At 65.8% G+C, this 13307-nt stretch overlaps 1 protein-coding gene and 1 non-coding gene across 3 annotated transcripts; both read right to left on the bottom strand.

The window, feature by feature from the left end:
• AP1B1 (adaptor related protein complex 1 subunit beta 1) lies at window positions 1-12991 on the bottom strand. 2 transcript variants are annotated; one of them, XM_035556846.2, is made up of 22 exons: window positions 12910-12991; window positions 11470-11522; window positions 11278-11383; window positions 10543-10678; window positions 9753-9998; window positions 8951-9141; window positions 7907-8128; window positions 6847-6967; window positions 6531-6626; window positions 6048-6163; window positions 5578-5743; window positions 5098-5196; window positions 4764-5023; window positions 4179-4380; window positions 3473-3502; window positions 3223-3366; window positions 2978-3123; window positions 2383-2512; window positions 2198-2282; window positions 1731-1817; window positions 1299-1453; window positions 302-642 (listed from the first exon to the last, which is right to left on the bottom strand). In XM_035556846.2, the coding sequence occupies exons 2-22, from the start codon at window positions 11504-11506 to the stop codon at window positions 568-570; spliced, it is 2850 nt and encodes a 949-aa protein (XP_035412739.1). In that variant the 5' UTR covers window positions 11507-11522; window positions 12910-12991; the 3' UTR covers window positions 302-567. The 2 variants fall into 2 exon arrangements, with proteins under 2 accessions (XP_035412741.1, XP_035412739.1); XM_035556848.2 differs by lacking the exon at window positions 3473-3502 and having other exon boundaries at window positions 1-642.
• LOC118253041 (small nucleolar RNA SNORD125) lies at window positions 2823-2926 on the bottom strand. Its single transcript, XR_004780321.1, has one exon. It is a non-coding gene; the product is annotated as a small nucleolar RNA SNORD125 (small nucleolar RNA).
• Window positions 12992-13307: the final 316 nt, after the last annotated feature.

Genomic DNA, 13307 nt, shown 5'->3' with positions numbered 1-13307 from the left:
GCGTATTATATATTTTATATATATATATATTAGGTGGTTCCTGCGGGGAGCTGAAGACCTGCACCGCACGCTTCTATCGACGGGGGATCGATGGCTTTATTTGGGGGGGGGGGGGGGGGGGGGGAGCCATTCGTGCCACCGCTGGGGAAGGGGACACGGCTTCTGTGTCCCCAGGGTGGGGGGGGGGGCGGTGGGGAGGGGAGGGAGCCGCAGCCCCCAGCTAGGGGCCTGGGGCTGAGTCCGTGCTGGGCCCCCCCCTGCGAAGCCAGGGAGCCCTGCAGGGAGGAAAAAGCCCTTTTTTTTGTTTGTTTGTTTTCTTTTTTAAACAGCACTCAAAAATTTCAATTTGATGCCTTGAGCCCTTCGGGGCAGTAGAAGCATCCCCCGTGGTGGCGTGGGGGGGACCCTCTCCAAGACAATCCCCCCCCTTTGGGCCCCCCCAGCCTCAGAGCCAGCCGGGGGGGGGCAGTGGATCCGTCGGCAGCCCCGGGGGGGGGCCCAGGGAAGCGGCGGCTCCGTGCTGGGGCTGGAAGGAGAGGGAACATGCAGAGGGCCGCGGCCCCCCCGTCAGTTCTTCAGGATGGTGTCGTAGGCCTGGTACACGTGCTGGGAGACCTCGGGCGCTCGGCATTTCAGGGAGAGCTGGGGGGGGAAAGGGAGGGGCGCTTACGGGGTGCCGGGAGCTCAGCCTGCACCCCAGGGCTTGGGGACAGCCCCCAGGGGCCAACGGATGGCACCGAGCCCCCCCCAGCCACCCCCCACGGCCACGTTCACATGCAGGGGGGTGTCCTCGCGGGGGTCTCCCCCCGAAGGCATCGCCTACGCTCCTGGAGCGCAGCACGCGTGTGCAGGATGGGGCCCTGCAGCTCTCCCCATGCAAAGCGGCCCCCCAGCTGTGCCCCCCCCGGGGTGCTGGGCCGGCCCCGAGCCCCCCACCCCTCCAGGGCTGGGGAAGGAAGGGAGCAGGCGGCAGGCACAGCCCCGAGGCAGGGTAGGACCCGTTGTGCTGACCTCCAAATCCTGCAAGAGCGGGGCGGGCGGCAGCGGGCGCGCAGCGACGGAGACACAGAGAGGGGAGTCAGCACCGCCGCTCACCCCCAGCGCCCCAAAAAGTCAGCGAGGACGGGGACAGGGGGCTGCACCGAGCGCCACGGCTTAGCCGAGGGACTTTTGGGGGCTGGGACCTCTCTGCTTCCCCTCTGCTGCCTCCCCGCTGCTGCAAGGGCGACCCCACAGGGACCCTGCGTCCCCCCCGGGCACGCGAGGGGCACGGGGACGGGGAGGGGCAGGGGCCGTACCGTGAAGGTGGGGTTGCTGGGCTGGATGCGGAGCTCCGCCAGCACCCAGATGCCGTTGGTGAGCTTCAGGGACTGGTAGAGCATGTCCTGGCCCTCCACGTTCCTCTTGGCGATGGTGAAGATGTTGCTGCCTTGGAGCTTGCTGCTGACGGCGTCTGGGGGGGGGGCAGAGAAGAGCTCAGCACCGGCTGGAGCCGGCCCCGCTCCCAGCCCCAGCACCACCAGCCCCATTTAACACAGCAATGCCCCTCCTGGGGCACCGAACATCTCCGCTGGAGGCCACCAGTCCCCAGGCTGCTGTGACCACCTCCGTGGCCATAGGGCAGGGAAAAGGGGAGCCCCCACCTTTCCCCAGCCCAGCTGGGGTGAGCTGAGCACCGAGTCCAGCCCCAAGGACGAGGCTGAGAGCCCCTGGGAAGGGTTTGGACCCACCTGCGCTGAGGGAACAGTCCTTGATCTGGAACTGGGCTTCGTTCTCGTTGGGGATGTCCTTCCAGGTGGCCAGGAACATCTGCCGCTCTGCAGCCACGACACAACCGGGCGGTGGTGCCAGCAGAGGAGCCGGCTCCTCCTCCAGCCCCCAGCCCTGGCACAGCACGGGGCCACGCTGCGCTGCCCCCCAGGGCCGACGGGAGCACCCTGCCGCCCCTCCGGCAGCCACCCGAGACCAGCCTCGCCCAGCTGCTCGCTGCTTCGGGGTCAGCCAGCTCGGCTGCCTCGGGGAAGAGGCTCAGGAATGAGAGGTGGTGGCCCAAGGGCACCTGGGGCACCACAGCCTGGTCACACCGCCAGATTCCCGTGGGATTCCGGCTTCCTGGAGCTCCCAGCTCCATCCCCAAGGCTGGGAACGTGGCCGGGAGGATTTGAGGAGAGGGGGTGGCACCCGTGCTGCGACTCACCCATCTTCCCGTCCTCCACGAAGAGGATGTGCAGAGGGTAGAGGGTGCTGAAGTAGAAGACGTCGATGTTGTTCTTCACCGCAACCTGGGAAGGAAGGACAGCGGGACGTCAGCACTGCCCCTGACCCACAGCAGGTGCCCGGGCCCCACAGGGAGCCCCTGGGGGGGACGGGGGGTGCCCCCACCTGCAGGTTGTTCAGGGGATCCATCTTCATGACGGAGCCGACCGTGTTGAGCGGCAGGGAGATCTCCACCGACTGGTTGGGGGCGAGCGGCGCGTGGACCTGCAGGGGGGCGGCCGGGGCCAGGCCGAAGCTGGGAGGGGGGACACGGGGCGAGGGGGGGTCAGGGCACGGGGTCCCACTGCCGGCTCTGGGACCTCCCCAGCTCATCTCCCTGCACCCTGATCCCCTCCAAGAGCCCAACCCATTCCTGCCCTGCCCATCCTGGGGCAATCCGAGGCAGCCCCCCCAGCCTGGCACCCTTCTCCTCCAGATTTCCGCTGATTTTTGGTGCTCCCCCACTACGAGCACCCCTCGTTGGTGCTCCTCTCGGTGAGGACAAAGCATCGGCTCCCCAGGAGAACAAACGAGGACGCCCCGCGCCCAGCGAGGCGGTCGTGCCCCGGGGAACAGCCTCCTCAGACAACTTCTCAGAGGCTTCGCCTTGGCGACCATCACATCGGCGCCATCAGGGAGGGAAGGATCATCACGCGAGGCCGTTCCCCGGCGGCTGCCACCGCCACCAGCCCCTGGCACCGCGGCCCCGGGGGCGCCCCACCTGTTGCGGTTGAACTGGATGGCGAAGTCGGACATGACCTGCAGGGCCTTGTTGGTCAGCACCAGGTCCATGGAGATGGAGCCCACCTGGCGGCTGAACGTGCCGGAGATCTCCAGCCCCTTGGCCTTCATGGCAGGGAGCCACACCTGGGTCGAGACACAAAATCCACGTGGTTGTACCCCCAAAATAAACGCTTCGGTGACCAAACCCAGCCCGGGGCAGCCGGACCCCGCCGCCCCACTCACCGATTTGGGCGCCACGTAGGACCCCGACAAGGTCCCCACGCCCCCGGTGAGGTCGAAGAGGTCCCCGAGGCCGCTGCCGAGGGGCGCTCCCATGCTGGGCGGCACCGCGGGGCTGGGCGCCGCGAAGCCACCGCTGCCACCCATCTGCAGGGGACAAGGGAGCGGGTCAGGGGACACCGCGGTGAGAAGGAGGAGGAGGAAAAAAAGAGGAGGAGGAAGAGGAAGGTGCAAGGGGCGCGAGGGCACTCACGGCGGGGCTGCCTCCCACATCGCTGCGCAGCTGCAAGAGACAAGAGAGCGCTGTCGGTGCCGAGGGGCCCCACGGGACACCCCATCACTGGCACTTCCCAAAAGCTTTGGCGTGAGTGAGCGAGGGCTCGGGGTCGCTAGGGCTCCCCACGCACACCGAGAGCCGGAGGGACAAAGGCTGAGCGCTTCGGGGGCTGGCTGTCCCCAGAGGGGTCCCGAGGACACGGCGGGGGCAGCTCCGCACCCAGCCCTCGGGGCAGGGGGCTGCGGAGGTGGGCAGGGGGCTAGAGGGCTAAGAAAAGGGCCGGTGCATACCCCTTCCGACTCGTCCCCCATCTCCAAGCAGAAGCAGGCAAGGCGGAGAGGAGAGCCAGGCGCATGCAGAGAGAAGCCAGGAGAGAAGAGACCAAAAAAAAGAGAGAGACAGGAGATAGGGAGGAGGGAACAGAGGTTAGTCCTGCCCGGGCATCTCCTCCTCGTGGCTCTGGGGCGCACAGGGCACGTCCCCAAGTCACAGACCTGCTTGGGTGCAGGCACCGAGGAGCCCTGCTCCAGCTGCCTGACGGGATGAGGTTAATTAGCACCCCTCATCATGAGCCGGAGAAGGAACAGGCTAGCCCAGACATCTCCAGGTGGAGAAGACAATCCCACCCCCAGGAGCCCCAACATCCAACCCCAGGGCAGGAGCACGCGGCGCGGCGACCCACCAGGCTATCCAGGCCCCCTCCCAGGAGGTCCACGGCACCCATCTGCACGGAGGAGGTGGCGAGGGGGGGCCCGCTGACCGGGGGGCCCAGGTCCAGGTTGAGCAGGTCGCCCAGCAGGTCGCCCTGCGCGGGGATGACGGCCGGCTGCTCCGCCGCCTGCCCGGCCGAGGGGGCTGCCTCAGGGCTCTCGGCGCTCTCGCTCCTGCAGGGAAGGACAAGGGAGAGGCGTGAGACGCTGAAGGGCTCTGCTTGAGCCTGCTGGAGCCCCCGTGGCTGAGAGCCACCCAGCTGGGCTCTGTAGCAAGATGTCCCATCCGACAGGGCTCCCAACGCCATCCTTGAGATTCACCTTCCACCTAAACCTCAGATCTCCAGGCTTAGGAGGACAGCATGGAGTCCATACTGCTCCTGCTTGGGGATGCTCCTACAGGGAACCCCCCCCTTGAGGACATCCAGCTCACCCAGCCACACTGTGACCACACCAGGACAGCCAGCCCAGCTCGGTGTCCGTCCCCATCACACCACCCAGCTCCGGACGTCCCCGTGGGTGGTGGGGACAGCCGGCAGCGAGGAGGGGACACTCACGAGCCCGTTCGCGGGGGCAAGCTCTTGTGCACGACCCCTCTGCTCCCCTCCACGAAGGCGCTGGGCGGCTTGTGGTAGACGGAGGCCAGTGTCCCGATGTAGCAGATGAGCTCGTCCAGCAGCGTGGGCTCGATCAGGTCGGTCTCCTCGGAGATGAGCGGCTTCTCGGCCAGCACCACCTCCTTGGCGGCCACGGGGTCGGTGGAGAGCAGGCGCCAGTAGATGTAGCCGCGGTCCCGCAGGTCGGGGTTGTCAGAGTCCTTCGGGAAGCAGGGGGTCAGTGCCGAAACACAGGGCAGGGGAAGCTTGGCCCCGTGCAGGAGCTGGTACCCACCTGCGTGGCCAGGCTCAGCACCTGCTGCACCAGCTCCTGGGTCTCGGTGGGCTTCTTCAGGAACAGCTTCACGATGGCCGTCAGCAGCTGCAGCTGGACCTGGGGGCAGACAGAGCAAGAACACGTCAGCTCTCCCCGCACACGCCGCTGGGACGCGATCTTGCACAACGGGCTGGAGGAAATTTCCATGGGTGACCCCCCTCCAAAATTTCCCCCGAAAAATCACCTGCCCCAGCTGAAGGGGCAGGCGCAAGCAGCCCCCCCAAACCAACCCGCCGCTTCTTCAGCTCCAAAGGGCAGATTCTGCGCTGGCACGAGGTGACCAGCGGGTCCCTTCCAGCCTCGAAGACGGGAAGGTGCCCGGGTGGCACTTCACAGAGGGTGCCCCACACCCAGCACCACACGAGGCGCTGCGAGGACACCTCGAGGGCCCCGCGACACTCGCGTGGCCACCAGCTCTGCCCCCCAGCCCCGCCACACCTGGGTGCTCTCGTCGTGGAAGCCCTCCAGGAAGCTCTCCAGCAGCTCGTCGGCATTGTCGATGCGCTCGGCGTACTCGCCCACAATCCAGATCATGGCAGCCCGCGCCTCGGGCTCGTCCAGGGAGTCGAGGTTCTCGCACAGGGTAGCGATGACGCTCTCGTACCTGCCGGGGCAGGGACGGGTCACCCCAAATCCCCGGCTCTGCTCCCTCACGTTGCCCTGTCACCAGCAGCAGGACTGTTCCTGCTGTTCCCAAAAAGTTCCTGTTTTCCTGAAGGAAGACTTTGGGACACTGCCCACGCCACCCCTTCGGAGAATTCACTTCTCGGCCCCATCTGTCTGGTCCCGACCCTCTCTCCGAACCGCTGGCTACTCGTGCAGACTGCTGGCTTACTGGTTATCACCGCGCTGGGAGCACCACGTTAGGAGCCGGGGGGGAGCCCTGTCCCGCCCCTCGCCCCACGCACTTGTTGGGGTACTTGCGGAAGATGTCCTTGATGACGACGATGGCCTCCTGCACCACGTAGTTGACTTTGGTCTGGATGAGGTCCAGCAGGGTGCTGACGCAGCGCTCCGCCGATTGCTGCCGGGGGGGTTCGGTCAGCGATGCCCTCACACCCTCATCACACCCCTCCGTGCCCCCAAAACCCAACGCGGAGCAGAAGGGGGACACACACAGGTGCTCTCTCCCCTTCCTGTGCCCCAAATCCTAAACCAGCTGCAGGCAGCAAGGGGATGTGACGCACTCCTTGTGCCCCAAGGAACTGCTCTGAGCCACCCCCAAGCCCCACCAAAGCTCCTCGGGGATCCTCTTTGGGATGCAAGGCCTTCAGCTCGCCCAGCACAGGCTGGAGCAGGATGCTTGCCCGGCCACAGCTGGCAGCAGGACACAAGGTGACACAAAGGACGGCGTGCCGAGGTGCACATGTCCCCCTCCGCACCGGCCTCACCTCCACCTTGATGGCGCAGCGGCCGATGGCTCGCACCGCCTTCCTGACGAAGTCCACGTCCACCTCCGTGGCGTACTCCTTCAGCTCCGCCAGCACCTGCCGGGTGGACGAGGCGCTGAGCACGGCGCGGCCAGGAAAGCCCCCAACCCACAGATCCCCCCGACGCAATGCCCCAAATACCAGCTGGCTGCCAAGCCACGGCCGGATCAGGAATTTAATGGGGCAGCCGCGGCCCTGGCAGCACCGGAGCACGGGACAGGCAGGGGGAAGCGTTAATGGGGACGGCCAAGCCCCTCGTGCCCGCCCGGAGCCCGACCTGCGCAATGTTGGCCTGGGAAGCCAGGCGGATCATGATGTCCAGCTTCTCCAGCTTGACGTAGATGGGGTCGTTGTACTTGACGAAGAACACCTTCATCTCGTGCTTCAGGATTTCGGGCCTGGGGGGCAAGGAGAGGCAGTGATTAAGGGATCTGGCCGAGGTGAGCGGAGCTGGGAGCTGCCAAAGCTCCAGGCCAGGAGGGTGAGGCTGCCCGGCCATAAGCACAAGGTTTTGGGGCTGCTCAACGCCCAGGAGTTCAAGATGCCACGATTTTCCCCTGACAACTCTTGCCCTTGGTTCCCCTGTGTGGACACGCGCCCAACCTTGCCGCAAACCAAGACCAGCTGCAATGCAACAGGGGACGCTGGCCTCGGCGAGGTCGGGTGGGACACCCTAGGGGAGCAGGGACGCCAGCCCAGAGCCCAGGGCCAAACTGGACCTTCCTCACCACAACAGCCTCAGAGGCGGGGAAGGGGGAGGCCAGGTCCCCGAGGAGCCAAGCTGCTTTCCGCACGCCCCCTCGCAGGGGCGCTAATTGCTTTCCACCTCCCCCAGAAGCTGCTGCTATTTTTAATAGGCCACAGCGCCGATGCCGGCAGGGCGATGGGTCATCTGACTGCAGCTCTCCAGCTGGCCGCTGCTGCCCTGAGCACGATCACGGGGCCTCGGCCACCTCCTGCCCTCCAGCAACGTTAGATGGGCCAAGGGACAAGGGGACTTTCAGGACTCGCCTGTTTGATAAGGACGACCAGGTAGAAACAAGTCACAAAAATTCCTCACTAGACTAAAATGACTGAACCAACGCCTCAGCTTTTCGCCTTTCCATCCTTTGCTCCGCAAAATAAAAAAATAAACTGAAATAAACCCTCTGTGGACTTCCCAGCTTAACTCCCTGCCCACTGCCTCTCCTGATGCTCTGCGCCCAGCCCTTGGATTTCAATGATAGGAAGGAGAAAAGCCCTGCGCTGGGTCGTGTCACCAAAGGCTGGATGCCACCACGGCCCTCGGGAGGGCTGGAGCACAGGGAAGCAGCTCCCGTGGGCAGGAGGACACGCACCTCTTCTGCACGATGAGGTTGATGTTGCGGAGAGCCACGTACTGCAGCTCGGGCTCCGCGGAGAGCAGGGTGACCAGCGGCGGGGCCAGCTTCTTCAGCAGCGTGCCGTAGTAGTCCAGGTCCTTGGAGAGCATCTCCATGAACTTCATCAGCACCTTCACCGCCGACAGCACCACCGCCGAGTTGGCGTGGGACAGCCGGGGCGTCACCCGCTCGCAGATGCTGGAAAGGAAAAAAAAAAAAAGGGAAAGAGGCAGTCAGAGCCCAGCATCCCACTCAGAACTCCAAGGAACGTCGGCAGTTTGCAGCACAGCAGGCGGCCACCACTGAAGATCCCCATAAAAGCCGAGCAGCTGGCTCTTAAACGCTCCCGATGATGGTTATTTCCCCGTGGCAGGGGGAGCTCCCTAGTGCCCAGCCCGTTCTCCCTCACTGCACGGTGAGACTGTGTTTTGAAGTGGCTGGAGAAGCCCACTCCTCGTGCCACCGTGGGGACAGCACTCCCTAAGGGACCGCGGGGTCCCCAGACACGGCGCCGAGCAGACGTGGGCTGCTCCTCGCCTGCAGCAGGAAAGGGAAAGGAGAGGGGAGAGGAGAGGGGAGAAGAGAGGGAGAAGAGAGGGGAGAAGAGAGGGGAGAAGAGAGGGGAGAAGAGAGGGGAGAAGAGAGGGGAGAAGAGAGGGAGAAGAGAGGGAGAGGAGAGGGAGAGGAGAGGGAGAGGAGAGGGAGAGGAGAGGGAGAGGAGAGGGAGAGGAGAGGGAGAGGAGAGGGAGAGGAGAGGGAGAGGAGAGGGAGAGGAGAGGGAGAGGAGAGGGGAGAAGAGAGGGAGAGGAGAGGGAGAGGAGAGGGAGAGCAGAGGGAGAGGAGAGGGAGAGGAGAGGGAGAGGAGAGGGAGAGGAGAGGGAGAGGAGAGGGAGAGGAGAGGGGAGAAGAGAGGGAGAAGAGAGGGAGAGGAGAGGGAGAGGAGAGGGAGAGGAGAAGAGAGGGGAACAGGCAGCGCCAGCCCCGTCCTGCCTCTGCCCTGCCACCCCCAACCTCCCTCACCTCTGGGCCTCCCGGTCGTCCTTGGGCATGTAGTTGGCCAGGCAGTCCAGGATGAAGATCTGGCCCCACTCGGTGCACTCGTTCAGGGCCGTGAGCAGCTTGTTGATGGACTGGGGGTTGAGGTCCAGCAGGTTACTGCTTGGGTGCGACTCCGCGATCTCCGACAGCGCCGCCACTGCGTTGGCCACCACCTGCGGAGGGGACGGGACAAGAGCCGTGTTTAATGTCCCAGGGGGAAGCTGGTGCAGGAGGATGAGCTGCACCCTCAGCGTGGGCCCCCTGCTTCCACATCTGGGCGCCAGCCTCCCCCCGCCAGCTGGAGCGCAGACGGGCCGTCACCAGCAGCGTGGCCCCGCTGCCTGCACCGCGGCTCTCCCGGGGGGCCGGGCTGCTCCCCGCTCCCCGCCGCTGCTCAGCGAGTTGTGTGGGCAAACCCCAAAGCCTTGATTCCTCCCGTCCCTCCCCGCGGCTGCAGCGGGTCTGAGCTGACAGCAGCCATGGGAAGCAGACACGCAGCACCGCGGCACCCCCGGCCAGCAGCTCCCCGCTGCTACCCGCCCTGATCCCCCAGGGAACAGGAGCTAATGGCACAGGGATTAACGCAGCCCCACGGCTAGGAGCGGCCAGGAGACAGTTATACAACACAGAACACAGCCCCAAGGACTGCTGTCCCTGGAAGCGGTCTGCCAAGCACCAAAAAGCGTGAAGAAACGAAGGGGAGCACGGGATCGAGGGCGTGGAGACGAAGGAAAGAGGGAGGACACCCGCTGCCGCCCGGCCGGGGAAGGCAAACCCTAATCACCATGGGGTTGGAGTCCGAGATGAGGTCCTTGAGGGTGTCCAGGAAGCCCTGGTCCTCCACCAGCTGGGCGTTGATGTCGTGGAGCTTGGCCACGCAGACGGCCGCCGTCTTGCGCACGTAGGGGTCCTCGTCCTTGAGGCACTTCCGCAGGGGCTCGCAGAGGTACTCCGTGATCTTGTCCACACGGATGCAGCCCATGGTCCGCACGGCCAGCGCCCGGATCAGCGGGTTCGGATCCTCGCAGTCCTGTGGGGACAGAGGGGACGGTCAGACTCCCAGCTCCTGTGGCCACAGCCATCAGGACCTCAATTCTCCTTCCGGTTCCCAAAACCTCGAGGTTTTAGCGCTCAGGTTGTGAGAGGAGGTGAAGCGAGAGTGCCTCCCGCAGGAGGGGACTCATTCCAAAAACTGGAGCACGCCAAAGCCTTAACACCAAAAACATTCCAGAGGTGCCCCAGCCATCCCCACTGCTTACATCTCCCCTGCTTACACCGAGGTCCCAAATCCCGCAGAACATCCGCCAGACCCGGGGCACGCCCCAATGGGTGAACTGCTTTTTTTCTTTAAAAACAAACAAACCAAAAACCCAACAAACCCCAAAGTCCCCGGCAAACCTTCCCACCAGAGGAACCTCGCTCCTCAGCTCCTGACCCCACCACCGGATGCACCACAACCTCCCAGAAAACATTTTCTCCCTGGGCTGTGCGGGGCCACGTCGCCCTCTCTCCCGGTGCGAGGCGAGCCCCGAGCATGGCCGGGACACCCCGCGGGCACGCGGCGCTCCCGTCACCTTGACGAAGGTGTTGACGGCCATGATGGCCATGTCGGGCTGGCTCTTGGCGTAGTTCATCAGGTAGAGGTAGACCAGCTTCTTCAGCTCCAGGTTGTCCGTCTGCATGCAGTTCACCACGTCCGGGAACAGAGCGCTGCAACGCAGAAGCCGCTTCGCCACAGAGCGCAGCGGGCGCTGAACGGCCCTCGGGTGGGCAGGGGGGGGGGCCGGGGGAGTTAACGTAGGTGCCCCCCACCGGGGCAGGTGTCCCCGTTGTCCTGGGAGCGTGCTGCCACCAAAAAGTGTGTGTGGCCGAGGGGGTGGCTGTGCGTTGGGATGGGTGGGAGGCGTTTAAGGGACATGGCATAAAGGGACGAGGTGGGACGTGGAGGGACGTGGTGGGACACGATGGGACACCATGGGGCATGAGGGGACATGGTGGGACACGAGGGGAAGTGGTGGGGCACGGATGGATGGAATGGGACATAGAGGGGCATGGTGGGACACGATGGGGCATGTTGGGGCACGGAGGGACGTGTTGGGGCGACACGAAGGGACTTGGGGTGACACGATGGTGGCTGGTGCTGGGGACCTGTAAGGCCTGATCCAACCCCAGGAGCACCTCGCAGGGGCACCCCCAAGGCCCAGGCAGCGTTATGGGGCCAGCAGAGCACGGGGAGCCGCCTGCCGCCTCCTCGGAGAGCCCCAAAACGAGGGAATCCCACCCCAAAACCCTTCAGCGGGGCCGCGCACCTGACGTCCTTGCCGACGGTCATGGAGGCGATCACCTTCTTCACGGCCTCCTTCTTCTTCTCCTTCTTGTCGCTGTTGAGCTCGGCCTTCAGCTCGAAGATCTCCCCTGGGGCCGGGCGGGACGGGCGGGCGTGGGGACGGGCCCTGGGAGCCCCCCGGGACCCCTCAGGGCCAGCCCGGGCCCCCCCTCACCTTTCTTGGTGGTGGTGAAGTACTTGGAGTCCGTCATGGTGCCGCCACGCCTCCTGCAGGGTGGGGGGATTTCACCGATTTGTGGCTTTTTTACCCCAAAAGCGCCTGAGGCCTGATCTGAATCCCAATCCTGGTCCCGATCCAGATCCAGATCCGGATCCCGGTCCCAGCACCCAGGGGGGCTGCAGCTCGCCCCCAGCCCCAGTCAGCCCCGGTCAGTCCCGGTCCTGGTCCCAGTCCCAATCCCAATCCCGATCCCAGTCCTAATCCCAATCCCAATCTGGATCCCAATCCTGGTCCCAGCACCCAGGGCGGCCGTAGCTCGCCCCTGCCCCAATCAGCCCCAGTCAGTCCCAGTCCCAATCCCAATCCCAGTCCCGGTCCCAGTGCCAGTCCTAATCCCAATCCCAATCCCAATCCCAAACCCAATCCTAATTCCGGTCCTGATCTGGATCCCGGTCCCAGCACCCCAGGGGGCCGCAGCTGGCCCCCGGCCCCAGTTGGCCCCAGTCGGTCCTGGTCCCGGTCCCAGCCCCGATCCCAATCTCGATCCGGATCCTGGTCCTAATCCCAATCCCAATCCCAATCCCGGTCCCAGTCCCTGCACCCCAGGGGGCCGCAGCTGGCCCCCGGCCCTGATTGGCCCCAGTCGGTCCCGGTCCCGGCCCCGATCCAGACCCGGATCCCGGTCCCAGCACCCAGGGGGGCTGCAGCTCGCCCCCAGCCCCAGTCAGCCCCGGTCAGTCCCGGTCCTGGTCCCAGTCCCAATCCCAATCCCGATCCCAGTCCTAATCCCAATCCCAATCTGGATCCCAATCCTGGTCCCAGCACCCAGGGCGGCCGTAGCTCGCCCCTGCCCCAATCAGCCCCAGTCGGTCCCAGTCCCAATCCCAATCCCAGTCCCGGTCCCAGTGCCAGTCCTAAACCCAATCCCAATCCCAATCCCAAACCCAATCCTAATTCCGGTCCTGATCCGGATCCCGGTCCCAGCACCCCAGGGGGCCGCAGCTGGCCCCCGGCCCCAGTTGGCCCCAGTCGGTCCCAGTCCCGGTCCCGGCCCTGATCCCAATCCCTATCCGGATCCTGGTCCTAATCCCAATCCCAATCCCAATCCAAATCCCAGTCTGGATTCGGATCCCAATCCCAATCCCAATCCCAATCCCGGTCCCTGCACCCCAGGGGGCCGCAGCTGGCCCCCGGCCCTGATTGGCCCCAGTCGGTCCCGGTCCCGGTCCCGGTCCCGGCCCCGATCCCAATCCCGATCCGGATCCGGATCCCGGTCCTAATCCCAATCCCAATCCTAATCCCGGTCTCGATCCGGATCCCAATCCCGATCCCGGTCCCGGTCCCGGTCCCAGCACCTCGTGGGGCCGCAGCTCGCCCCCGGCCCCGATCAGCCCCGATCAGCCCCGGTCCCGGCCCGTCCCGGCCCCCCCGCACCTGCCCCGTCCCGGTCCCGGTCCCGGCCCCGCCGCCACCGGCCCCAGCGGAAGTGAGCGCGGGGCGGGAGCGGTTCCGGGGCGGGGGGGCGGGGCTTTGTGGGAGGGGGCGGAGCTTGGGGGCTTGGGGCGGGGCTTGGGGCGGGGAGCTCGGGGTGGGGAAGGGGCGGGGGTGGGACACGGGGTAGACGGGGGAGGGGACGGGGGGGACAGGGGGGACACGGGGAGGGACATGGGACGGGGACAGGGGACGGGATGGGACATGGGGGGGGACAGGGGACGGGATGGGGGAGGGCATGTGACATGGGATGGGACACGGGGGTGGCACGGGGGGGGACAGGGCTGGGGACAGTGGGGACAGGGGCTGGGGACGCGGGGGGGGACGGGGGGGGACGGGGT

Source organism: Cygnus atratus, chromosome 17 (assembly GCF_013377495.2).
Source record: "Cygnus atratus isolate AKBS03 ecotype Queensland, Australia chromosome 17, CAtr_DNAZoo_HiC_assembly, whole genome shotgun sequence".
NCBI lineage: Eukaryota > Metazoa > Chordata > Aves > Anseriformes > Anatidae > Cygnus > Cygnus atratus.
This window is presented reverse-complemented; position numbering and strand designations above follow the sequence as displayed.

Bases quoted from the DNA above. Each gene is read 5' to 3' on its own strand.
- AP1B1 (XM_035556846.2), bottom strand. From the start codon at position 11,506: ATGACGGACTCCAAGTACTTCACCACCACCAAGAAAG. The intron at 9,142-9,752 runs GTGATTAGGGTT...TCCCCTCCGCAG, and splicing joins TCTCGGACTCCAACCCCATG to GTGGTGGCCAACGCAGTGGC. The intron at 2,283-2,382 runs GTGGGGGCACCC...CTTCCTTCCCAG, and splicing joins ATCCCCTGAACAACCTGCAG to GTTGCGGTGAAGAACAACAT.